We start from the raw sequence: 26,476 nt of genomic DNA, 5'->3' as shown, positions 1-26,476 counted from the left end.
TATTCCTGCAGCCTTGAGGCTTGAAATGCAGCCTTTGTTCTCTGACAGTCCCTCTCTGACTGCTTGGATTGTAGGATTGTACCCCAGACTGAACATGTGAGTCACCGGGGGAATAAGGATGCTGTGGCGAAGCTTTAACCTCGTGCACACACTTGTATTGATCTGTACAAGCCTCAGTGACTGTTGCTACAGAGCAGTTCTGCACTCTGTCATACACAGAGCTCCTCCTGTCACCAGTCAGCAGCAGCTAAGGAGGAACAACACACACACACACACACACACACCAACACTGCCCTCTGCCTCACTCCGCTCCTCCATCTACTCCCCCCACTTCCTTTTTTTTTTTTTGGCTTCTCCCTCTCTCCTTCTATACCTCACTTTTCCTCTAATGAGTTGCAACACTGATAACGAGCCTGATGATCTTCCATTGATTCGGCTATCACTTGCTTGTCTGGTAATTGATCCGTAGCTGAGCCTCTAGTTAATTATATAGGCTTCGACATGGCCCCCTGCCCCGGGGGGAATTCTCAAGTCCTGCACAATAATAGTTTTAATAAAGGAGCCAAAAGGATCTCCTGCATCACTTTTTTCTCTCTCCCCCTCTGTCCTTTCCTAATTCCAGAGTCTATTTCCTTCTTCCTGCCTGTTCCAAACTTCCCCCATCTCCGCATTTTACTTCTGTGTCTCTTTCTTGTTTCCTCTGTCATCACAGCCATTATCATCAGCAGAGGCAAGGCGGCAAAGACACGGAGAGAGAGTTGGGGGGGGGGGGGGGGGTAGAGTTGGAAGAGATGTGGAGAGAGAGAGAGAGCAATATTGGCAGCGTCCACTCCTACCTCCCACAAATAACAGCCATTAACCAGCCAGGTCAGAAGCTGAGCCACCAGCTTGACTTGAAACACTGAGTGCCACTTGAAAAAACCCACAGACAAGCACATTTACAGACAAGAGGGAGGGAGCACGAGAAGAGAAGAGGAGAGACAGAGTGAGAGAGAGAGAGGGGAAGAAAATTGTGAGCTGGAGAGCAAAAAGGAACCTTGGCCCGCTAAATTGTCACTTAATATAATTAGCCTAAGCCTTGTGCATTTCCTTTTCAATAAGTTGTTAAGAGTGGAGCTGGCGGCGCAGGCACTGGAGGTGACACATTATGGGCTTTTATGACAAAGGCTGCTTGTGGCTTCTGACAAGATGCTGGCCACAGAGAGAGAAAAAGGAGAGGATGTAAGAGAGGAGGGGGTGGGGGGGGGAAGAGAGATGTACAAGTGAAGACAAAAAAAAATATTACAAGAGACAAAAGTGAAAAACTCTGACAAAGTGGAATAAGCCCGAGAACAAAAACGACCGCGTCTGAGTCTCAAATTGTCCAAGAAAGGAATTGCTCACTTTTTTTCTCCCCCCTGTACATATAACAGTAATGACCAGTGTGATAATCTCAGCAAAGGTTAGCAGTATGCTGCCATTAGTCCAGCGCAAGCCACTAAAGGCTTTTAACAGACGACCGAGCGCCCGTCGACTGCAATTTACCACAAAAATCCGGAGTGACTTTATACATCACGAGCCATTTAATGGAGCCGAGAGAGGAGGAAGTTTCTCCCTCTCTGTCCCCGTCTCCTCTTTTGTTGCACGGCAGTGGGGAAAGATCACAATGACATCTCCCTCCTGCCACAGACTGAGGCACCTGGTCTGTCATTTCTCTAATGATGGTGAGGTGGAAAAGACAGGGGTGGAGGATGAAGAGGAGCAGATTTGGCGATTTAAAGGGAGGGAAGAAAAGGAGGAGGGGATGTCTTCATTGTTTGAGATGTGTCCTATTCTCAGTCAGAGGAAGCACAGATCCCCCTCCTCTCTTTTCTTTCTTTTTTTTTAGGGATGTGTGTGTGTGGGGGGGGGGGGGCTTCTATCCTCCTGTGTGTCTTTTTCTCAGTGTCTGCCTCCCTTTTCTCCTCCATCCCTCATTTTATTCTCTTACCTTTGCTGCTGTGGGGACCAATTTGGCTAAAATGGAACCTCTTCCTCATTTTTTTCTTAATTAAAATCTGAGAGCCTCCATGGGGGGGTGGGGGCGTCACATGTGTGTGTATGTGCGCGTGTGTGTGTGTGTTCATACTTGATGGTTGATGGTGGCAGATTGCCTGCGTTCCATTAGTGTTTCATTAGAGTGGCTGAAAATCAAACAAAGGCACCCGGTATTTTTTTGTGTGATATAACAAGTCTATTGATATTTGTTGTTGTTTTTTTTCTTTCTTTTGTTGTTTATTTGTGTGTGTGTTTTCTTTATAATTGCCCTTCAAATCACAAATAGAAGAGTATTCTGGCAGAAGAAGTTAAAGAAGCCTCTTTATAGACTGCAATCCTTCATTCTTATTTATTTTTTTAAATAAAGAAATATATATATATATAATTTTTTTTTTTTTTTAAATATATAAATGTGTTTGAGCTTGTGTGTTTTTGCGCGTGGTGGGATGGTCCCACTCTGGAACTTACAGCCCCCCGAGAAGGTGCGCGTACGCGTGTGCGCGCCTGTGCGTAAAGCGTGCCGCGCGATGTCATTGAGCATCTCAGAGTATAGCGCGCGCGCGGCGGCACAGTTGAGTCACTTGAGTCCGCACCGGCCCGACTCGCTCACGAACACACACACACACACACTCTCTCTCACTCACTCACTCAGCCACACTCTGACTCCTTACACACACACACACAGACACACACACTCCGCGCGCGCACACTTTACGCACGCTCAGGCTCCGGAGTTCAGTTCCTCAACAGCTGCGGTGGAGTACGGAGTATTAAGAGAGAGAGAGAGAGAGAGAGAGAGAGAGGAGGGAGCGCGCAGAGAGGAAAAGAGAGAGGACAGGCGGCGGCGCGGACATCGAGAGAGAGAGGGACACAATCACAGAGAGCGATAGTAGAGGAGAGACAGAGAGAGAGAGAGAGAGCAAAGCAGAGACAGAGAGAAAGAGAGAGAGAGAGAGAGGAGCGGGAGGCAGAGAGCTGGATCGTGGTGTCTCACTCCCACATCTCATCTTCACTTTGCTGGGAGGGACAGACAGAATTGATGGTAAGACACATTCATGCGTTTTATACGCTCCGTCTAATATTTGCGTTTAATGGAGCTTATTTTTTTTTCCACGGTGATTGTTTTATATATGCAGGAAAAAAATAAAAACACAATTATTTGACATTTATTAAATAAAACAGTTGATTTGCGTTTCACGTGTATGTGTTTGCTTTTTTTTTTTTTTTAATTTTAAATGTTTTGTTTTTTTGAAAAGTTACACAGATGTCAGATGAGTTGTCTGCTGTTGTGTTGAACTTTTTTCTTTTCATGCTTTGAAACAAAAATCTTGCACAACTCCGTCACTGTGTGTGTGTGTGTGTGAGTGTTTGTGTGCATGCAGGTGAACATGTGTCTGCATCCATGTGTGTGTGTGTGTGTTCAGTCCTCCAGTGCCCAGCTGACTGACAGATGGATTTAAGTAAAAACTGAGACCACAAACATCAGACACCCCCACCCCTCCTCTCCACTAATTCACACAATCCCCCTAAACCACCACCACCATCCTTTAATATTTTGACTCCATTCTGGCTCACCTTCTCCTCATCAAGCCCCCCCCTCCTCCTCTCCATCCTCCATCCTTCTCCTCATCCCTCCTCACCTCCAGTGCTCCACTCGTCTTGCCCTGTCCATGACGAGGCCCCCGGAGGAAATTCACAGCTCTTCTCTCTCGTTCTTCATGAGAATTATCTCCACACACACACACACACACACTCCTACACCACCAGAAGAAACATCTCCCCCTCACACTACACACACATCATCTACTCTATCATCTTCCCACTCCCTGTCCTCCTCGAGAAGCAGCTCCTGCAAAAGGCAACAAAAAAAAGAGGCAACACGACCCCAAAAGAACCCACCTTCACTGACTTTTTTCTTTCTCTTTTCCCCTCCTTCACACTCCCACATCCCTCTTGCCCTCCCTCCCTCCCTCCCTCCCTCCCTCCCCTCCCTCTCTCTCCCTCCCTCCCTCCCTCCCTCTCTCTCTGTCTAAGTCCAAAGAGGCAGAGTTGGATGTGAGAGGCAGTGAGTGTGACACAGTCCCACCAGAGCCCAGCACAGACCCACAACTGCCCCGGCCACCACCACCTCCACCACCACCACCACCTCCAGCCAAGGCTAACGGACCCAACAACAGCAGCAGCAGCAGCAGCACTGCTGGCATCTGCGAGAGCATCGTCTCCAGCAGCAGCAGCAGTAGAAGAGAAGGTCTGGGTGGCATTAGCATCGTTAGCAGCAGTGCTGAGGGAGCAGGCGAGAGCTCCATGCAGTTCAGCACCAGACCACCTAGTGCTGAGCAGCCGGGCTTCATGGGGACATGGCAGCAGCAGAGCACTGACAGCAACCTCCTCTACAGAATGTCCCAGCAGGTATGTCAACCTCTAACTTCACCTCCTTCTTCTTCTCCTTCTTCTACTTCTCCATCTCCTCTTTTTATTATTATTTTCAGTCTCTATTCAAGGACCAAACTTTTATTTTTCTTCTCGTGGTGCATGTTCACACACTCTGCTGTGGTGATGTTTACTATCTCCTGCTCTCTGTGTATCAGTAGGTGTGTGTGTGTGTGAGTGAGTGACTGTGTAATCTTGCTGTGTTTGTTTATGGGTTGTTGTTGTTGTTTTTTTTCAAATGAGGAATTCTTACTTATGTCATTTTTTTTCTTTTTTAGCAAATTTAGTTTGGTGTTGTTGTATTACACACACCATGCTTGAGAGGCTTTCAATTATCCATTGCCTTTCTCTGTGTGTGTGTGTGTGTTTTCTTTTTAATTTCATTAATTCAAGTCCCATGTTTTCCCCTCTTGTTGAACATCACTTAACAATAAATAGAAGCTTATGCTCGTATATTAAAACAAACACGTTTTAATGGGAAAAAAAATGGCCCATGCACTAGAAGATAAATAACTGAAAATCCACCATTTGATGGATTATGCCTGTCTGGATTCGTTACGTTCATGCTTAAGTCTCAATAATTGGTGTGTGTGTGTGAGAGAGAGAGTGTGTGTGTGTGTGTGTGCGGTGCGGTGTTAAAAAGCAAAGCAACAGCAGTGTTTTGATAACCTCGGTGGCGATAAAGACTCGGGCAGGGACTTTCCTCTGGGATCGGTTAATTGACTTCATGTGGCCGAGGCAGGGAGCCTCTTGCGCGGCTACAGAGCTGCAGAGGAGCTGCTGAGTGAATGTGGAGAAGTCGTGGTGGATAACGGACAGAGAGAGAAAAGTGCCCATTTCCTCGCGTGTGATCGTGGATGTTCCACATGAATCTGACTCTTAAGAGGTTTACATTTGTGTTGTTTGTTTGCTTGTTTTTGTTTTCCAAGTTGTCCAAAAGTTAGAAGAAGAAGAGTTTATATTTCAGGTTTGGTTGGATTAAATGTCAGATTTTCTTTTTAAGGAAAAAAAGAGAGAAGAGGATTGACACTCCTGGTGTGTGTGTGTGTGTGGTTTTGCGCGCGCGTGCGCCTATTCGTGTGCACGTGTGTGAGGGGGAGACAGTAAAGATAGAGGATGGTTGTTAAGGTTGCACTTAATCATTGTGGGACCTGCACACTCTCCGTACCATGCACACGCTGTTACGCACAGCGGCTCTTATTGCGCAAAAGCTTCGGTCGAGGCTGTGTGTGTGTGTGTGTGTTGTCAGTGAGGTGCAATTTATTATGTCACTTTTTTTTTTTGGTTGTTGTTTTTTAAAATCCCGGAGGTCTAACCGTGAAGGTGAAACTGATCTTTTAACCGAGATTCTCTCATCAATTTAAATTTTCATCCAAATTGCGCATTTGGATGAAAAGTTCACACACTCATCATATACGACTTTATTATTATTATTATTATTATTACTATTTCTCTTTCTCTCTCTCTCTATATATATATAAAAAATTCTAACTATATTGATAAGTGATTTGGAGGAGATGGAGATGGGTGAGCGCGCGCTCCTCCGCGCTCCTCCCGGTGCAGGAAGCAGGTGGATGTTTGGGCCCCTGCGCTCAAGCATCTGCTGGGACCCCACGTTTGCATCCCCAACCCTTTTTACAAATGCGCACCGTTGTTTCAATATAATCAGCTGTGGGACTCGCTGTTATTTATCCTTCCTCGCACCACTTAGAAGACATCTTCCCATGTTTAGTAGGCATGACATAAATTCTCCGAAGGAAGCCTGTTTCCTTGACAGACTCGCCTTATTGGAATCTAACCGATAATGACTTTGTGTTTGCTGAGGATGGCGCACCCTGGGGTGTTGGAGAGGGGGAAAAAAAGAAATGGGTTATGGGCTTGCGTTTCAAAATCGCCCCTCTCTCCCTTAAAGATCAACAAGGTGGCACGAGGGATGCGGTATTTTAGCTTTGTTAAGGCCAAATTATATTTCCATCTGATCGATAGAGACGCAAAGCAGCTCTATCTGCGCCGTGTGCGCACACATGCAGCTGTGCGGAGGTGCAGGGGTTTCATCAAGCCCCCAAAAAAAAAACATTTCCTAACGCTTTAGAAAATATTTTCAAGATGACAGAGCAGAGTGAGTGTGAAGTGATTTCATTTTTTAAATGAACAGCAAGAGGTGATTCCTCACAGCAGGTGTCTGATCATGTCGATGGCTTTCCATAAAAGACGATACTTTAAGAGTAAAATTACGCATCGGGAAATTTGATATGAAATGTGTGTTTTCTTTTATCCACAATCAAACTATGAACAGAACCTGCGTCATTTACCTGAAGAAAATCAGTTTCACTCCTGAAAACGGATCGATTTATTTGTTTTATTGACTGCCACATTTTAATCCGATAATCCAATTGTTATTTGCAAATTATTTTACTTTATTTGTATGTGCACATTTCGCAGGCATTGTGTCATCTAAATGTCCTGCCACAGATTATTGCTGCTATAGGAATGTAGAAAAAAATAAAGATGGATTATTATTATTATTATTTTGGTTGGATTAATTTCGGATTATGATAACATGCAATCGCTCTTCATTAGTGTGTGTTTCTCCAACGAAATTAGCGATTATTAAGGCTCTGCTGTGGGTGGATAATTTACACCTTTCATAAAAGGCCTTAATAGGCTTTTAATCTTTGGAAGAAAAAAAAAAACCAACAACAACATTTTTTTTCCCCTTCTCTCTAATGCACACAGTAGGAGATTCACAGCCTTCATAATCCACGCAAGTGTCAACAGCAAACAGCATAAACAACATGCGATTAAAACGAAATCAATGACGTGCATTCGATAAATACTGCCTGTTTTCTCAGCCTCAGAAAATCACGAATGCACTTTTTTTTATTTCTTTTTTTTAAACAAACTTTCACACGAGACAGAGACAAATCAGACACAAATTAGGAGTTGGATTATTTCCCATGCATTAATATGTGGAGCCTTTAATTGACCCGCTGCTGTTGTTGTACATGCGTGGCTATGAATATCGACCCTTGCAAGTTAAAAAAGCCCCGAGTTAAGTGATGATACACGAGCCTAATTGGTTCATCAGGAATAATTCCTACACAATACAGGAGCCGCAGGCCGGGATTTCTCTTTTATTCGTTTTTATTTTTATTTCATTTCATTTTATTTTCTCATCTGCTTCCAGTCGGAGGAATGTGGGAAGAGAGGAGCTCGTATTTATTTAAAAAAAAAAAAAAAAACTTCATTTCCACCTGAGGATGTGATGCTGCAACACAGGCTTTCACACCCAGGAGGAGATTGATGAATAATTATAGATAGAAATAAATAAATTGAATAAATAAATAAATAAACAGTTAATGTGTTCAATCTGTAATTACATCTTATTATATATTTAATTTAATTGTTTAGGAACGCGGTTTCCTTTGAAGTGTGACAGGTCGAGTCTGGGCCGAGACCTGGAAGAGGTTCAGAGGCTTCTGTAGCAACTGCTGCATCTTCTTTTATTATTATTTATTTAGTTATAAAATAAGGTTTATTTACATACAATGGAAATTAGGAGATATTTAAAAAATTTAAAAATTAATAGTAAATACAGACATATTTGACTCAAATCTTTCATATGCATTTAGCTTTTGGCAAATGGTCACTTTTAAAATCAAACATTTGAATTCCAAACCTCACGCCTGCAGCATTTTCATTTCCCTCTATTTCAAATTCAAGATACTAAAAATATATATATATATATATATATATATGATGAAACCAATTTTTAAGATATGTTTATGTCATTTATTTCTTCCTTAAATAAACAAAATGTGCTGGAAAGATATCGATCATTTAATTGTTTGTTTTAGGATTATTATATAAAAAAAAATCCACTAAACATGTGTTCTGCATTTTCTTAAGTCTTCATTTCCTTCCTTTTCCATTTTTTCCTGAACATTTTTCCCGTCTTCTCATTTAAACTTTGCCGCTGCATCAGTGTTGCAGTCGTTTATTTCCCATTTCCTGACACTGAAAAACATGCCAGTCCTGTCTGTTTACGTTAAACGCGCTGAGAGTGAACGCTGTTGGCTGTGAAGGAGGACATGGTGACAGACGTATTTATTGAATTTTTATTTTCGTCTGCGAGGAGAAAATGGGATTGATATTATCCTCCTCGGTGCAGATCACACAGTGTGCTAATCTGCCTATTAACACACACACTTACAGCAGAGTGTGTGTGTCTGTGTGTGTGTGAGCGAGCACAGGGTACAGATGACCTGCATGTTGAATATGTGGTGCATATGCATTCGCTTCTTACTGTTGTGCGGGACTGGGAGGCAGTGATTTGATGCATATGTGTGGAATTATCCACAGTGAGTGAACGTGTGTGTGTGTGTGTGTGCGTGTGTGTGTGTGTGTGGTTACACTCTACTGTTATTATTTCCATGTCTGTCTTTGATGGGTCGTTGCACACAGAGCATATGGATGCCTATACATCCATGTATCTGGTGTCAAGTGTGTGTGTGTGTTTGTGTCCTGGCAGTAAAGTTTACATGTGTGTATGTGTGCATGTGTGTGTGTGTGTGTGTGTGTGTGTGTGTTAAAGACGTTCATGTCGGTGCGTTTGCCCTTTTTTGTCTGAGTGGGTGGCTAAATATTCATGTGCCAGTGGTGCAAGTGTATGTGTATATGCACATGCGTGACAGAGAGATCATGAGTGAGTGTGTGTGTGTGTGTGTGTGTGTGTGCGTGTGTGTGTGTGCGTGTGTTGCTCTGGCTCCATGTGTGTGCGGGTGCGAGGTGAAGTGTCTCTTGGCTGGCCTTGGCTCGAGAGCTGGAGGAGAGCAGAGGTGAAAGAGGAGATTTGCAGAAAAGACACGCACCACTTCCCCCATTACTACTTTTTCCTTTTTCTTATTCTTCTGCTACTACGTCTCTGTCTCTCACTGCTTCTCTCCGCTCGCTGTCTTTTTCCCTTCCTCCTCTTATTCCTCCACACATCAACCCCCCCCCCCCTCCCTCCATCCCTCTCTCTCTCTCTCTCTCTCTTCTCAACTATCTTTCCTAAAACTCTATCCCGCCGTCAGTCCTCCAGATACTAAATCAGATCATTTTATTCTGCAGCTACTGTCTTTATTGAAAGGGCTCTTGAGAGTGAAGCTTATGTGTAACACAGAACCATTTTCGGGCTGTTGCAGGCATGCAGCGCGTTTTTTTGGGGGGATTATTCATTAAAATAAGGACAAATGCCAGAAAGAGGTATTAGAGACTGAGTGTGCCTCTATATCAGCATTTGGCCTAAAAACGATTTAATGCAGATGCACATTTACAGCTTATTCCGCACCAAATCTGCAGTGACATAGCCAGATAACCGATTGGCTCTTACAGTAAAGTTGGGGGGCCATTTAGTGTGATGATGATAATGATGGCAGGTCAGAAGGTCCAGATAACATAACTGCGAAAAGGCCCCCAGCAGGCATGTTCGTCAGTCTTTGTGCATGTAGCCGTGGCGGTGATGATGATGATGATGATGTGAGGGGTTTCCTGACGGCAGCGTTATTTCTGCAGAGAGAGCGTGTAAGAAGACTGAGTGGGAAGGTGGCTGCAGCTCCACGTACTGTATATATTCACTGTGCATGTGCACCATGTAGTTTGATGGGTAGTAGGAGGATGCACAAGGTCCCCATTCATGCTGCGGTCCCCCTCTGTATTTACCCAGGCGGGCACCGACCTGGGAGATGTGACGTCTGCAGCTTTAAACTTGCTTTTAAAAAGTGCCACTATCTTACGACTTCCGTTTTGTTTTGCATGCTATGAACGTGTTCACATAAAATTTAATATCTAGATTTTATTTCCACCATGAACCATCCTTATAGTATATGCAAAAAAAAAAATCCACACCGCACATGAGCGGTGATCACATGTGGCCTAGGTCATACCGTAAACCTCTGTAGCATGCGCAGTAACGCCTTGCAGGAACAGCGATCTGGAACTCTGTGTGCACCACCCTGCGGGGGCAACCCGGCGATCAATAAGCATCATGTGAGCATCACTATGGGCCTCCGTGTCAGCTGTTTGCTGTTTGTCCTGAGGAGACTTCTGCCTCACTGCCACGGCGAACGGCTGAATAATGGGATAGAGGAGGGGGGGGGGGGGGGAAAGACATAGAAGAGTGGATAGAGACTATCATGGAAGTGAAAAACGCAGAAAAGGGGGCTTCGTTATCATGTGTTTGGCAGGAGAATGTAGTGCATGTTTATGTGTGCGAGGATCGACAGAAATGCAGATGCATCTGCGTCTCCTCTTATCGGCGCGTTAGAGTGGTGAAATCTGCTGTTAGTCATGTGTGGGCTCAAAAGGAGAGAAATAGCATATTCCTATGAATAATCCTCGACGTGTTACTGTTATTAAGTCGATCCATGAGTAGTTTGGATGTTGAAAAAAAATAGCATGTGGCAGAGGAATTTACGGCCTGAGTGGTGTGTGTATAAATTTCATTTTTTTTTTTTTATTATTGATTTATTGGCTATATTTGAGTCTTTTGTTACACTTCTGTTTTCATTCTCTTTAAGCAAACACACAGTACGACTACTACTCATTCTGGTTTTCCCCTTCTTTTATTTTAAACATGTCGTTCAAAAAGAGGGGTGTTAGTTTTTCCTTTTTCTTTCCTTCTTTTTTTTTTTTTTTCTACATTGGGTTGTTTCCTGCAGAGGGGAGAAGTCGGCAGTGTGAAGAGGAAGCGTGTGTTTGAAGGGCCAGTCGTTCAGGATGTCACCACCCCGCCACTGGCTAATGAGGGGGGGGGCATAGACGCAGAGTCAGGGCAACACACACACACACACACACACACACACACACACAGCAGGAATGCAGCAGCTGTCACCAAGGTCCCGGGCAGTTATGAAAGGGACGAAGTATAGATGTGTCTTGTGTGAATGTGTGTGTGTGTGTATGTGTGAAGTGGCCGTACCAAGGGTCATGAGGGAAGGGGGTCGGTGTTTCCCTGATCCAGAGATTGCCACCAACAGAGAGCATCATCATCACACATAACTGACTGAGGTGCAAAGGGAGATTTTCGCCCGGCTGATTTAAGACCCCGAGAGCATATGGCAGACTCATTGTCGAGCTGTTCTTTCCCATTCTGCGTCCAAAAGGAAGGTGACACGAGGTGTGACCTGCGCTAAGTGACAGGAACCCCCGAGCAGAGCATACTTTCACCGCGGCTTCTCCCTTTTCCTGTTATTCCTCAACTCCTGTTATTTTGTTTTCGTTGGCGCCGCGCCAGCTCAACGGGCAAAAGAAAAAAAAAACGACAGCTGACTATTTTTACATCCGTCTTTAAGGACCCCTGTCTGCTCGCTCTCTGCCTGCCAATTTGCCCCATCAGCAGTGGCAAACGAAGACGAGCTCTCAAAGGCACCCCGAGTCTTTTCATTCCTCTCTTGGCCGATGTGGCTAATGCTGTCACTGTTATTTGAAAAAGCACTCAGAGTGAATTGCTATTATTATTGTTAAAACCATCATCATCATCATCAGGCTTATTTATGGTTATGGATAATGATGGTAATTTTGTTGCGAGGTCTGCAGTTGACTCCCTCGCTTCCCCCCTGCTGTGAGTGTTTGCGCTGTACGTTTTTTTTTTTTTTTTCGACGAAGCTGGCAAATTACCAAGGTTGTTGTGGAGAGAAAATGCTTTTTTTCCAAACAGGTAACAGTCATTTTATGTGTGCAGTTCACAAGCGGAGGTGAGGAGAACCTGTGTGCACACAGGCAGGAATAAATATCCTGCATCTCTTAATGCATATGTTGACCTCCGTGGAGAAGGAGGAGGAGGAGGAGAGTGGAGAGAGGCCTGTTCCCCAACTATTTTCTGTTTCATTGCTTTTTCCTCAGTCTTTTTTTTTTTTTTGCGCTCCCATGTTATACTCTCCATCTATCTCTCCACTCTGTTCTGTTCTGTCTCCATCTTACCGTGGAGATTTGATTGCTAGAGGCCCAGGGAGGATTTTTAGGGAGGTTCTGGAGAAGGGAGGTTAGTGGTACAGGCTGTGGTAGGCTTGGAGCCAACACACACACACACAATAGCCAGGCTGACATGCACAGATACCTGCGCTCACACTCTCCTATTTCATCTTTCATTCTTTCGTGCAGATTGTGTCTAAAGATCGCTTTATTTTGCCCCCCTGACAAAAAAAAAACAAAAAAAAAAACGCAAGTCCAAACTCATTCGCTGCGAGCAAAGTGTGAAGCAACATGTGTAAGCATTTGTTTGTGCTCTCTGCTGACTTTGTAAAGATGTTTGCGCTGCTAGATTAATAACATTTAATGGCCACTGTTAAACGCAGCTGCCTTGGCATCCCACAGCTCACAGCGTTTTTTTCTGGCAAAGTGAGACTCTGGGTGGCTTTCTTTTTGTGTGTTTTTGTGAGTTGTGTGTGTGCATGTGCGGTGTTGAGGGGGGAATTGCTGGTAAAGACACCGACACTTCGCTGAACTGAACCCACCTGTCCTGCACGCGTATCGAGCCGCGACGCACTCGACTTCGAACGATCTATAACGTCGATAAAGTCACAAATGATCTAATTAGGCTTTCGGCGATAGACACGACCCGCGTATCTGCGGCGGGAGGTTCCAAACAAAGTGCACGACCTCTGACACCCGAAACCGTGGGCCGCTCACCTCTTGTGACATTCACCACACAGCAGGACACAAAGTGAGGATACTTGTTTAGGGAAAAAGTACATTTCGTGTGTGTCGGAGATGTTGACAACCGCGCGCACACACGCGTACACACTTGCTTTCTCTATGTTGATGTTTTTCTCTGTAAATGGCCTGAGCTGCCTCTTCCATTGTCGGGAAACACACTCAGCGATAAGTGCTTTGTTGGAGCGCTGTCCGCCGCTTGATGTGTGCGACTCCGACTGGCATTTAATATTTCATGGCATTTAATCCATTTGATATGTTTCCTCCAAATAAAAAAAAAAAAAAAAAAAAATCTGCTGCTTGTGTTTCCTTTATCCAGGCCATTACTTTGCAGCTTGTTGATCAGATTAGATTTGTAAAAGGGTGGCAACACGGGATTTATCACCCAGATTCAGCGCTTACTTTTTTTTTTTTTGTGCACGTTGAACGTTAAGCTCATAAATTCCGCATCTTGTTTGTCTAAAGCGGCCTCAGGAGGGCAAAGGTGATCCTTTGTGCCAAATCAATGTGTAACCATATATAACTCAATAATATTAATAGTGAAAATATCATAAGCAATGGTGGCTGCGAGATTTATTGCAGGGAAGAAAATGTGAAATGAGAGCACTTAAAGGGCAGTCAGGTTTGCAGGATACGGTCGGCGGCGAAGAAAGATAGCGCATTATGACAAAGAAGAGTGGAAGGAGTCGACAGCTCGAGCATCAGTCAGAAGGTGAGGAGGAGGCTCTCTCTCTCTCTCTCTCTCTCTGAGATCAATTGGTAATAGGCTGATGTCACAGAGGCGATTAGAGGCGTCGACTTGCCTGTGTTGTAAATGCTGTCAGATCGGTTAAAGGAAGCCTAATACCTCTCAGGTTGAAAGCTGTAATAACATCAAGTGTAACTGGATCTGCGGGGAAGTGCGTGTGTGTGTGTGTGTGTGTGTGTCAGTGAGTAGAAAAGAAATGGTCGGAAAGGGCAAAAGTATTTCATTGTGTGCACAACGGGCGAGGCGTGCGTGTGTTTGTGTCTGCGTGGAAGACGCAGAAGAAGCAGCATGCATAAAACGCGAGAGCCGCGGGGTTGCTTCTGGCATTTTTTTTTTTTTCGGCCACCAGATGCCTGTCACTGCTTTAAGGGGAGTTGGGGGGGGGGGGGGGGTAGAAGAGCATTGGATGAGGAGGGGAGAAGGACAAAGAGGAGGAGGGAGGGGAAGGAGGAGGAGTGGGAGGGGGGGGGGGTGCACCGCTGTTCAAATCATGTCACGTAGCACTAATTCATCCAGCCTCATTAGAGAGTGGGAAGGGACCAGAGGGCCTCTCTCAGGACAGGGCCCAGGCTGGAACACACACACACACACACACACACAGATATATATGCGTACACACATTGTCTTAGTTTTTCTGCGGCACATACTTACACACAGATGCTCTCTTCGGAAGACACACACACACACACACACACACACACACATATCGGTGTACAGAGATGACACGGGCACATGGCGCAGTGCGGGGGCAGTTTGGGGAATAGAAAATTGCCTTCTCAGGAAGGCCCCGGCCAATTAAGGACCTGACCGTATTGAATGTCAAGTGTTAATTTAGGCTGCCCCTCCCTCCAACCCTACACCCTCACCCCTCAATTTCCCAGCAGTGGTGGTGGTGGTGTGGTGTGTGTGTGTGTGTGTGTGTCCCAGTGATGAGCAAATACATGTCAAGCCAAAGTTGATTGCCTGCTCCGTATTATATGTCGCAGACAAGTGGCAAATGTGCTCCCTCCTTTTAGCCTTTCTCGTCCCCCCCCCCCCATCCCAGAGGGATGCTGCGAGGGAAGGAGGAGGAGAGAGGGAGGATTAACTGTACCGCGGTGATAAGAATGGGGGGGTTTTTACACTGGGGAAGGCAGGGTGGGGAGTGAAGGGGACAGACAGACACACACACAGAGAGAGAGAAAGTAGAAAAAGGGCAGAGGGTTTGTTGGATCTCACAGGACGAGGGAGTGACTTTGATAGTCTTTTAATTGCCTTCATTTTTGCAGAGGTGATGTCCCTGACAGGGGGGAAAAAAGTGCTTTCATATACAAAGTTATAAAAGTTTAAAGAGACATTTATTTTAAGGGTAAAAAAAAAAAAAAAAAAAAACTTTATTCACTATACTTGAAAAAGATCTCAACGCATTGACTTTGTGTTACACTCACTGCCGTTGGTCTGGTCCAGGGGCAGGCAAGGTTGTTTGTGAGTGGGACTGATGGTAAATGCCCACCTCCTTACCTCCATGATCTAATAGACATCCACTTAGTCTTAATGGGCAGATTCCCTTTCTCCCCTCGTGATGACTGTTGCACTCTTTAAAGGTGGAAGTGCCAGCTTGACTTTCCTATCAAACCTCCCCCCACCACCACCTCTCCCTTCCGTTAGCCTCTGTATCTCATGTTCACTCCCTCTCCTGCAGGACAGAGAGGAGTATTTTCACTCGCATTCACACCACAGCTAAAGCCCAATTTATACTGTCGGAGTGCGTCGTCTCCGGCTGCACGAAATATTTTTTAAGTGTCCGTCACTCCGTCAACGGAGAGGCTGCGATTGGTCCTCAGGACAGGCCGAGCTAACTCTGCTCTGTGCCGGCTCACAGTGGGCAGCGAGCGTCCACAGAGGCGGAGCTGATCACCGCCGACAACGTCGCTGCCAAACTATAAATACGTCACATCTTAATACACACAGCACACGTTTAGACCCTAAATGGCCAATTTCTCACCTCAAATTCTCTTAAAACTGCGTTCCGTCGACACAGAAAAGTGAGAAACTGGCTACTGTTTTCAATGTTATTCCGCTTCCACAGTCTTTCTCTCTCGTTGACGCTATTGCTTACTGTAGCCAAAAGCACAACAACCTTGCGTAGCGACCCCTACTGATCGGGCCGGGAAATTGCAGTGCGTATCCGTATCCGAAGTATAATGTGGCTTTAAGTCGCCAAAGGCCCTGTTTTACATTCACATTCGCTAAATGACTTAAATATAATGTTTGTGTCTGATTGAGTTGGTGTGTGTTGTGTGTGTGCACGCCTGGTGACAGCAGTGATGTTGTGAAATTGAATAAAGAGGGTGAGTATTGATCATTTCCCCTAGTGTGTTATTAGTGCCTGCTGCAACTGACAAAGACAACAGGAACACATCAGGTGCATACACATACCAGCACTTGTTATGATCGCGCAAGAAATACAGCATGCCGTGTGCATGTTTTGACATTTATAATATTACACTGCATCAACAAGGGGGGAAAAGTATATTGAACTGCTCCATAATATTTTATAGAAACAGCAAGTAACCTATAAATTACAGCGCCTGTAGTGTTACAGCCGACTGGGTTACGTGTCGCGGGCTTATATGTGTCAAGGGTCTTTTCAAAAGACGTTTTTTTTTTTCGTCTTGTGAGCTCACACAGCCACACACGTGCACACATTTATGCTCTTTATCCTTACAGTCTGTTAAGTCAATTTGCTGTGAGTGATAACACATTTTGAGTTACAAAGGTCACAGCAAAGTGTAATTCAGCCTCTGATCACCGATATCCAAACACGGCCACTGATACAGGCCTCCAGGGCCAAGGGGGGGGGGGGAAAGGTGTTAAAGCCCCCGCAACAAAAAAGTGCTCCGTCTATAGGTCGATTGTGATGTCTGCAGAGCCACTGGAGCTCCGGTGGTCAGCCCAGGACCGAGGAGTCTGTCAAACCCAAATTGATTACCCTGACCTGGGGAGCTGAGGACAAAGGGAGAGGTGTGCGAAGGGATGAGACAGATAAAGAGAAAAGAAAGAAGATGAAAGGAAAAAAACAGAGGGACCGGTGGCTTAATCTCCCCGGACTGGCCATTCTCCCCTCTGGATGATAGATCTAGTCGGGCTGGTGCATGACACAGATGGATAATGCAGGCATCTGGGGTGATAGAGTTATAAATTAACACATTACTGGACCTTAATGTGGACTACTGTGGAAGACCCCACACCAACATCACCCACCCTCCAGGCACACACACACACACTAACACATTCATATACACATCCAAAAACACACGCCTACAGTTGCAGTGATGTGTCCAGCTGAGCTCAGGGCGCAGCGTGTACTCCTCAAGTGGCATTGATTTGTTAAAGTGCTGAATTAGCAGGAACAGTCCAGCTGCTGTTTTCTTTTTTCTTTCTTTCTTTCGTGTCCCGTTCTATTCCACTCCTCTTGATTTCCGTCCCTCTCTCTCTCTCTCTCTGTTTTATACCTTGTTCTCTAATTCTCATGCTTCCTTTGTACAATTAATCACTCTTTTGCCTCGCACACTTTTTTTTTCTGCTAAGTCACAAGTGCTCTCCCTGGTTGTCCTGGCAAAAGCCTGCTCCCCCTCCCCCTCCCCTCCCTTTCCCCCTCTCTCTTCTGTCTCCAGCTGGAAGGTCTCACCTAAAAAAGAACAGTTGGTTTTCCTTTCCTTCTTGTGGCTCACGCACTATTCAGCAGCCAAAACACTGTTATATGTCCCTGACTATGAGACAGAAAGTGTACGTGTGTGGCTAGGGGATTGGTATTTAATAGCCAGACAAAGAGAAGAGTTAATATCCAGAGCAGCGGTAGCCTGAGGATCGTGAGGCCACACACGGGGACAAGGTCCTGCAACGCTTGCTGTATTTAAAACTAACCCAACTCCTGTAGCACAAGGCAACGTCTAACCACAGTGAATTCCACCGGTGTAAATGTCATTTAACAACAAATGAGTGCCTCTGGAAAGTGAGTGGTGTGCAGTAAGGGTCACCGGTCCCCCCCCCCCCCCTCCTGTCTGCCTGGAGTATGAAGTGGTGTGTTGTGCTGGGGCTTATGAGTTGGACAGACTGTCTGCACTCTGAGTCCGAGTCAAGGCCCCCAGCCAAGAGGTGCAGATTTGTTAGTGTCTGCTCCATTATCACCCATCACTCTCATGGTGTTTGGTGTGTGAGCATGTAAGGGAGAGAGAGAGAGGACACGGAGTGAGGCAGCTCCGTCCTCTCTTTCTGTGGTCCAGCCTAAACAGTTACCATCTGGTGACCAGCGACTGACCCCTTTTTCTTGTCCGACACATGCTGCATCCAAGCGATGAGTGAGTGACCAAACCCCGCTCCCCCCCCAAAAAAAAAAAAAAAAGGGTCCTTCTCTGCCAGACCTCCCAGGTCCCTCCCCATCACTGCACATGATTGGTTGATGAAAGGTTGATGGGTGACTGATCTGTCCACAGCGCCAATAAAACGGTCAATAAAGCAGCCATTCTGGTTACGACAGGGCTAATAGAATAACACCTATGAGGAAAAAGCACACACATTCACGCCACCCAAAATAAGCATCTCTCCCACATGGCTGTTTTTTGGCTATTAGCAACTCCTTCGATAAATTATTATTTTCAAACAGAGCATTTAAAAGGTGAATATTTGCAGAATGTTGAACGACATTAAAGGTGCATTATGTAATAAATCTAAAGCAACTGGTCATAAAATCCTCCTAATATGTCACATAGACTCAGGAATAATGTTCATATAACAAACTGAACTCACCAACAACAACAGTACAGCCAAAATATTTGCATTAAAAAAATACATTTTGCAGACTGCAAATCATGTTTATGTTTTGAAATCATATTTTGGCATGTGGCGCCACCTACCAATAATTGCAGTCAGTAGAGTCTCAGCTGCCGAGCAACCGCGGGTTGCCAGTAACGTCAGTAAACGAAACCTAAAAGACCTCGGTATTTTGAATTTGAATGTAGTAACCGTTTTTGGCCACGTTCTTACATATGGCACCTTTAACTTGACTTTTGTGAATTAGTAAACAGACATTTTCTCACTTTTTTTGGACGCAAGGGTCACTCAATCAATCAAGACGAAATAAATGATGATGTACGTATGATCCATAAAAACAAATGTCCTCATAACAGAGTGGTCTTTAAACAAATAAACAAGATTAAAAAAAAAAAAACGGGTGACAGGCCAAGGTCAGAAGCACAGACGAAGTGACACATGCATCACTAGGTTGTGACATGTCAGGGTCACGACAAAGGTCACGCTGGGTGTCCAGAGATCACACACACACACACACACACACAAGTGTGTTGAAAGTGTGTCAAGAAGTGACTGTCCCTTCAAAAAGGAAACGGGAGGCAGAGGCCATGTGCCTGGGTATGCGTGGACTCCGGGGGAACAGGGATTGTGCGGAGAGCAGGTCACAGGCTGGGGCCTTAATGGCTGTGATGTGATGTTGTGACTGTAGCTCTGTACCTTCAGGTTAAAGAAGAGAGAGAGAGAGAGAGAGTGAGCGTGAGAGTGGGAGGAGGTAAAGTGTGCTTTGGGAGGGTGACTGCATTAAAAAAAAAAAGAAAAAAAAAAGAGAGACAGAGTGACAGAGAGAGATGGAGTGCAAGCGCAAGTGGAGCATATCAGCAACAAAAACACTTAAAGTGAGGGATAGTGAGCGGGGATGGAGGGAGGCAGCCGGGGGGACTGAAGGAGGGAAAAGGAAGGAGGGAGGAAGAGGGGATGGGGGGGGTGGGGGGGCGCCGGAGGAGAAAGCAGGCGTGTGTCCCTTTGCCTGAGGCTGATGCATTGTGACAGTCACTTAGAAGGATTTCACTTCCCCTAAACTGTGGCTTGCAGGAAGAAACACCATAAGTTGGGACAATTATGGGCTGAAGGAGATATGACAGGACACATGCAGAGCGAGGTGCCGAAAGCAGGGAGGAAGGAAGTGAAGCATAGGGGGGGGTGGGTGGGGTGGTGAAGTAAGAAGTGTGTGATATAGTGTGTGTGTGTGCATTCTGAAGAACACAATCTAATCTGCTTGGATTTGGCAGGAACCCGTCATAGAGTTTGCGCTGCTGTACGTATGCATGTCTAAAACTGTCCGTGTTTGTGGGTGTGTTTGAGTGGGCTCACTGGTGGGGGCCAGGGACTTTTTTTTTTTTTTTTTTTTATCTCCTCGGTCCAGTGTACACACCGTGTCAGGGAGGCCTGGCGTCTCACTCCTCATGGTACCGTATGTTACCACTCTGCCTCCCTCATTCCTTCGCCCCACGTCTGTAACTTAACCTGGTGACGGCGGGTAGGAGGGAGAGCAAGAAAGAAAAAAAATAAATGAGTTTGAGTCAGATTCTGCCAAGAAAACAGGCCCCTATTTTTTTTTGTTTTTCCTTTTTCTTTGCTTGATTTGATTTCTTCCTGTCTTTTTTTTTTCCTCTCTCCTTTTTTCATGGTATTAGTTCAGTCTTTCATGTCATAGCCCAGATAAGTGTCCCAAAAAGTTCGTCTTGCTACAGTACATTGTGTTACGCCTGTGCTGCGAGCTCTGCCAAGAATGTCGCTGTAATTTGAGCGTAAGTGGATTCCAAGAACTACACTTTTCCTGTTTCATTGAGTCGTTTTTTTTGCTTTCAGCGCTATTGTGTCCTTTCGTGCGAGCGAGGTGCCGGCGAACTCGTCTCTCGGTCTTTGTCTGTTCACGTGGTGCCATGCAGTTACGGTTCACCGACAGTTCTCTCAAAAGAGCTTTCATTCTGAAAAAAACAAGCCACCCTGAAATACGTATGTGTTCCAACATTAACAGACGGACCCCAAATGCATTTCTTAATGCTTTGGTTCATGTTGGTGTTTCTGGTGAAAACCCTGTAGATCCATAAAAATGTTTTTTATTTCACACAGCAACCGCCTATAATGTCGTCTGTGAGATTTGTGTTTTTAAAGATATTTAAAAGATGGAGGCTCTGTTTAACCACAGTTACCCTGAAGTGATTTCGGCCTCAGTCCTTCTCTGTCTGTGTTTCTCCCTGCTCATCAGTATGGCAGTTGTGTTTGCTGAGCTTGCTTTTGATAGACTTTGGTTTGGTCATCAGAGATTTGTTATTAGCTCTTCTCCTCTCCTTTCCCTCCCTTCTTTTTCTCTCTATTTTTTTTTCTTCACTCTCTACCTCCCTCCTTTGGGTTTTGTTCAAATGTACATCTAGACTGTGCTGAGATGTGGATGTGTGAGGGAGTGATGGAGAGATGGATGCATGAGGGAGGGAAGGAGGGAGGGAGACAGGGAGGGGCAGACTGGGACAGAGGTTGAGGGGGTATTAGACCCTCGAACACAGCTGGGACCCCGACTATCAAAGAGATGGAAATGACCGTCTGCTGGCATTAGAGACACTGCGATGAAAGAATTGCCAGCAAACCTACTGTGAGAGAGCAGTTTGGCACTGTGTCGAGCCGGAGCACATAACCGCCACTGCCACCTTTGTCTTTGATGGCTCATATTAGCTTGCTTAAAGGTGCATCATGTAATAAATCTAAAGCAATTGGCCATAAAAATCCTCCTAATATGTCACAGACACTCAGGAATAATGTTCATATAACAAACTGAACTCACCAACAACAACAACCAAAAGCCAAAATATTTGCATTAAAAAAATATTTTGCAGACTGCAAATCATGTTTTGCCACCTACCACCGTCATTGCAGTCAGTAGAGTCTCAGCTGCTGAGCAACCACGGGTTGCCAGTTACGTCAGAAAACGAAACCTAAAAGACCTCGGTATTTTGAATTTGAATGCAGTAACCGTTTTTGGCCAAATTCTTACGTATGGCACCTTTAATTAGCATTGGCTTAAAAAAATGCAGTTTCATCTTGCAAAATAAAAGGTATTTTCCTGGAAAGCTATTTTCCTGACATAAACAGTACAGTTAACTGTTTTATCTGCAATATCGGATAAATCAATTAGCTCCAAATTAATGCGTTTTGGCATCATGATAAGCCGACAAAGTCAAAACAAGACTTCCTGGTATTTCATTTTTCTCACCAGTAGCCATAGCAACACGCCCACACCGTCGCCGTGCTATTTTTGGTTTGAATGCCTCCTAAGAATTTTTTTTTTTAAGCTAACAGCGACGCAGAAGATCCTAGGAGCTGTGCAATCACGGCCGTGCGTGGACCCACCTCAGCTCAGCAGAAGCCACATCCTGGCACAGATTAACCTGTACATAAAAAAACACAGCCTGCTTCCCACCTTCCTTAATGCATATTACCCTATACCCCCCGTTTGCAGCACTCATTACCAATGACAGGGGTCAAGTAGGGTTGTGGGCCAAGCACTGCTTCAACTCTAGAGTCAATAAAGAACTCATGTCTGTCTACAATTACCCTTACGGTGAGGTAAAATACAGTAGGATCACTTTAAAATCTGCCTCCACTAAAAAAAAAAAAAAAAAACAAGTCATTTTAGCAACCACGAAATGAGGAACACATATTTATTGGCCATTTTTTTTTTTTACCACTGGTGTCTGCAGCTCTCCATACAGTCCACACAGGCTTAAATAATTTATCTCCTTTTGCTCTCTCTCTCTCGATCTTGCACTCTATTTCCATGTCGCTCTCTGTTGCCCCCCCCCCACCCTCCTCCTCATTTCTCTTAGCACTTGCTTCATTTGTTTGCTTTGAGGAGCTAAATCTTGTTTGCGCATATTAATAAATCAAGGCAGATTATCCCACCACAGCCCCCCTGTAGCATCCCAGGCCTCGATGTGCTTGCAGTGTATTAGCGGCTGGGTGGCTCTGTTTGCAGAATGGTGGTGGGGGGGGGGGGCTAGTGTGCTAGGCTAATTAGATTAATTCTGATGCCTGTAATGATTGCTCGCCATCTATTTTTAATGGCTGGTGCATATATCAAAGAATAGTAAAAAAAAAAAGCATGCTACAAGCAAAGCCCAGTCCTCCAGTGTGTCAGGCACTGTAGGGGGACTGGCTTAGCGTTATAGTGTTAGCATATTGCCACGAGTGTGTGTCAATGTGTGTGTGCACACATTAAATGTGTCACTGCGGGCTAAGAAGGAACATGTGTTCAGCTTGGCCTCTGCTTGGCCCCCTCTAAAAAAAATAAATAAAACACAAATAAATTACAATTCAGTCACCGACATGACATTGTGATTTTTTGTGTGTGTGTGTGTGTGTGTGTGGTTCTTATCTACATACTTCCAGCTGTTGCTGCTGATGCACGTTTTTTTTATTTATGAATTTCGCGGAGTGACTGGAAAACATAATAGACGAGCGAAGGTTTGGTTTTGCAGTGAAACAGATGCAGAACAAATTTAAAAATCTGCATGAAGTAAACAGCAGTAACCCTCATGCAGCTCCATCACTACCATGTGATGTCTCTCGTCCGCTTCCATGTGATGTTTTTCTTCTTCCTTCTACCTTGTAGTGAATCAAAAAGTAAACCGACTCCAGGGCAAGTCATTAAGCATTAAGCCACGGCTTACACCTCGCCATCACCGAACAAGTGCGTTCACTATCCGTCTTTATGCACTGGATGTGTTGCTCATCTTTAATGGATTCATCTAAGTCTCTTCCCTCTTTCTCCGTCATAAATATTTGAGAGGCCGAGCAGTTCAAAAGTGGGGGGGGGGGGAAGGGGGCGTTTAGCGAAGCCATTTGGAAACACAAATCTGAAACGAGAGACTGTCATGAGTAAAGGAGGTATGAAAAGGAAAGCGTGAAATCACAAAGCAAAAAAAAAAAAAAAAAAAACAGCCTTTCAGAAGAGCCGCTCCATATGTATGCATATCTCTACTTCCTGATTTTCTTCTTCTGTTTCCTTCCATGCTGAATAAATACGCGCCGCTAACACACACACACACACACACTGGATTTCCATAAAATATTAAAGGAGGTGTTTCCTGTAATTATATCACTGTTTGCCCCTGCCTCAAAGCCTGACCCGTAATTAAACAGGACTGCACATGCACATGCCAAAGTAAAGCACACACCTCAAACACACACACACACACACACACACATACAAACACAGCGCACGGCACAGATGTGTGAGTAGATCCCTGTAATTCATACTCTCCCATAACACACACATACACACACACACTCAATAGACTCATTCATAGACAAGTGCTCGTACACACTGTGACTCCAGCAAAACACACACCTTACCTTCTTCACGCTCACACACACACACACACACACACACACACACACACACACACACACACACACACACACACACACACACACACCTTTCACATCCACACGGGGTGAAAAAAAAAAAAAAAGTCTGTAATATGCTTTCTTTCCCAGACACCCTATTGTGATGTTATCTCCATAACTATCCATATATTGATCTACCTCCCTCTTCCCTCCTCTTTAATTCTCTCCATCTGCCCCCCGCACCACCCCACCCCACCCCACCCTCCTCTCCTCTCACCCACCCAGCCCTTATCTAATCTGGCTATGCCACTAATGGCAGCCATTCCCAGCCATGAACAAGTGCCATAATGTGCTCTGGTAAGCCTTTATGATGTGAAATGACCCTATTGATTGGCTCGCATCCCCACTGACAAAAAAAAAAAGTGGCGGCAGTCACTTATTACTGTTAATGAGCTGTGGGATGGGCCCTAAGTGGCACGGCACACGTGCACACATGTCCGCTCACACACACACACACGCACGGAGAGAACCATGTGTGTGTACGTTTTTGCATAATTGCGTGGAAGCATTACTCTCCTACCTGTCTGCGTTAACCCGCCACATTTCAGCATCGTTAGCGACGGGAGGTCCCGCCGCGCGAGGGCGAGTGACGAGCTTTTAATGGCCGCCACTCGGCGTCGTCACGTCGCGTTTTCCGATGACTGTTGCGTCTGTTTCCGTTCCTGCATCTGTTGTTTTTTTCGCCACTTGGAGCGTCTGTAATGAACAAAGCGGAGAAAAACGATTGCCACTTAGTCTGACAAATGATGCAAGCGTTCGCTTTTTCCAGTAAAACATATTTTAGTGCACAAACACACACGCCGCGCGAGAGGTTGCAGAGAGTGTAAAGATGGCCAAAACAAAAGTGGGAGGTTTGGTTAGAAACCAGTCATATAGGTGCACGTCTGACACTGACAGTGAGCTGTGTAGACAGAGGCCTGGGTATACGAAACAGCAGAATCTCCTAAATGTGTGTGTGTGTGCAAAAAACGCGGCTTCTGTATGTTTTCCAAGCTGGCAGCTCCTCCTCGCGGGAATAATCCACGGGACGCATCCAATCAGCCACAGTGCATGTGTGACACATGTTTTTTTATTCAATCTTCTTGTCTTTTCATCTTCCGCCACCACCAGAACGCTTCCTGCTATTTTCTTCCCAGCTCAGGACAAACGAATAACAGATGTGAGAGGTTGGAACATACATAACACACCCCCCCCCCCTCCCCAAAACTCCCTCCTCCACCGCTCCCCTTCCACTCCTCCTGCGCCGCGACTAGTCCGCGACAACCTTTGTCAACTTTTGTGCACACTCACTCTCTCCCGCTCTTTTGTTTCCCTGAAGCCTGCCCATCCCTCGTCCGCTATGCGGTGATACAAAGCTGCACCCATGTCCCACCCGCTCCCACTGGATAACTGTGTCTTATTCAGAGACTATTTGAGTCTTTTTTTTTTTTTTTATGTGTGTGTGTGTGTCAGTGAATGGTGACCTGGATCATTTTAGTGTGTATGGACAGGTCTTGCTCCACGCGGACCAATTTACAGGAATTACAAGTCAGCGCAGATTGAAAAATGACTCATTCGTTCAGTCAGACTTATTTCAGTGGAATTTTAGAAAAAAAAAATCAAAGCTGGAGAAGTGGAATCATCTTCAATTTTTCTTTTTTTCAGAGGCTTGTTTTAGAATACTGAAATAGATTCTTATTTTGATCAGATCTTGTAGCTCATAGTTGGATTTATTTTCGGTTTTTTTTAACAACATGGGTCATAAAATGCTCCAAATGTCCCATACACATCAATTAAGAACCTTAGTAATTAAACCATATGATATATTTGCGTATTTATTAAATCCTCAAGCGAATAAATCAATGTCGTATCAATATTGCATACTTGAAAAGATTTATTTATGCAAGTGCTGAGGCTGGAACAGAGGATATAGTGAGGTGTCTGGGAAGAGTCAATATTTTCATATGTAAGACTGTGAAATTAACGACCTAATATCTGCAATGAGAAAGCTCGTTTTAAAGGCATAATCCTCTATCTGTTTCTTGGGAAGTCAAGAGCAACTGAATCAATAAAGGTTTAGGCTCTGGGAAATTATAACAGCACACACACACACACACACACGCACACACAATCAGAGAAAGAGAGAGTCACATAAAGTGGTAGCCCGTGACAATTACGGCGAAATTGTTCTAAATGCTTGCGTTGTGCCTGTGTTTTTTTTCTCTTCTGTTTTAAGGAACTGATTAAATTAAAAAATTTGACCTCATTCACAAGCATCATTTTGTGTGAAACAAAAAGCAGTGCATACGATCTGGCAGCTCTTTAAAGCAGCAATCAGTCACTGTATGGAATCCA

The 26,476-nt window shown here is 44.9% G+C and overlaps 1 protein-coding gene across 1 annotated transcript in view; it reads left to right on the top strand.

Moving 5' to 3' along the window:
- Positions 1-4,056: 4,056 nt before the first annotated feature.
- The window catches only part of bnc2 (basonuclin zinc finger protein 2), a gene marked incomplete at its 3' end in the record, with an annotated part of 88,152 nt that continues 65,732 nt past the window's right edge, over positions 4,057-26,476 (top strand). Inside the window, exon 1 of the mRNA XM_083909584.1 lies at positions 4,057-4,425. Within this exon, the coding sequence (XP_083765710.1) occupies positions 4,321-4,425 (105 nt within the window). The 5' untranslated portion in view covers positions 4,057-4,320. The remainder of the gene's footprint in view (positions 4,426-26,476) is intronic.

The sequence above is a fragment of the Microchirus variegatus genome (genome assembly GCF_963457635.1).
Source record: "Microchirus variegatus genome assembly, chromosome: 23".
Classification (NCBI taxonomy): Eukaryota; Metazoa; Chordata; class Actinopteri; order Pleuronectiformes; family Soleidae; genus Microchirus; species Microchirus variegatus.
This window is presented reverse-complemented; position numbering and strand designations above follow the sequence as displayed.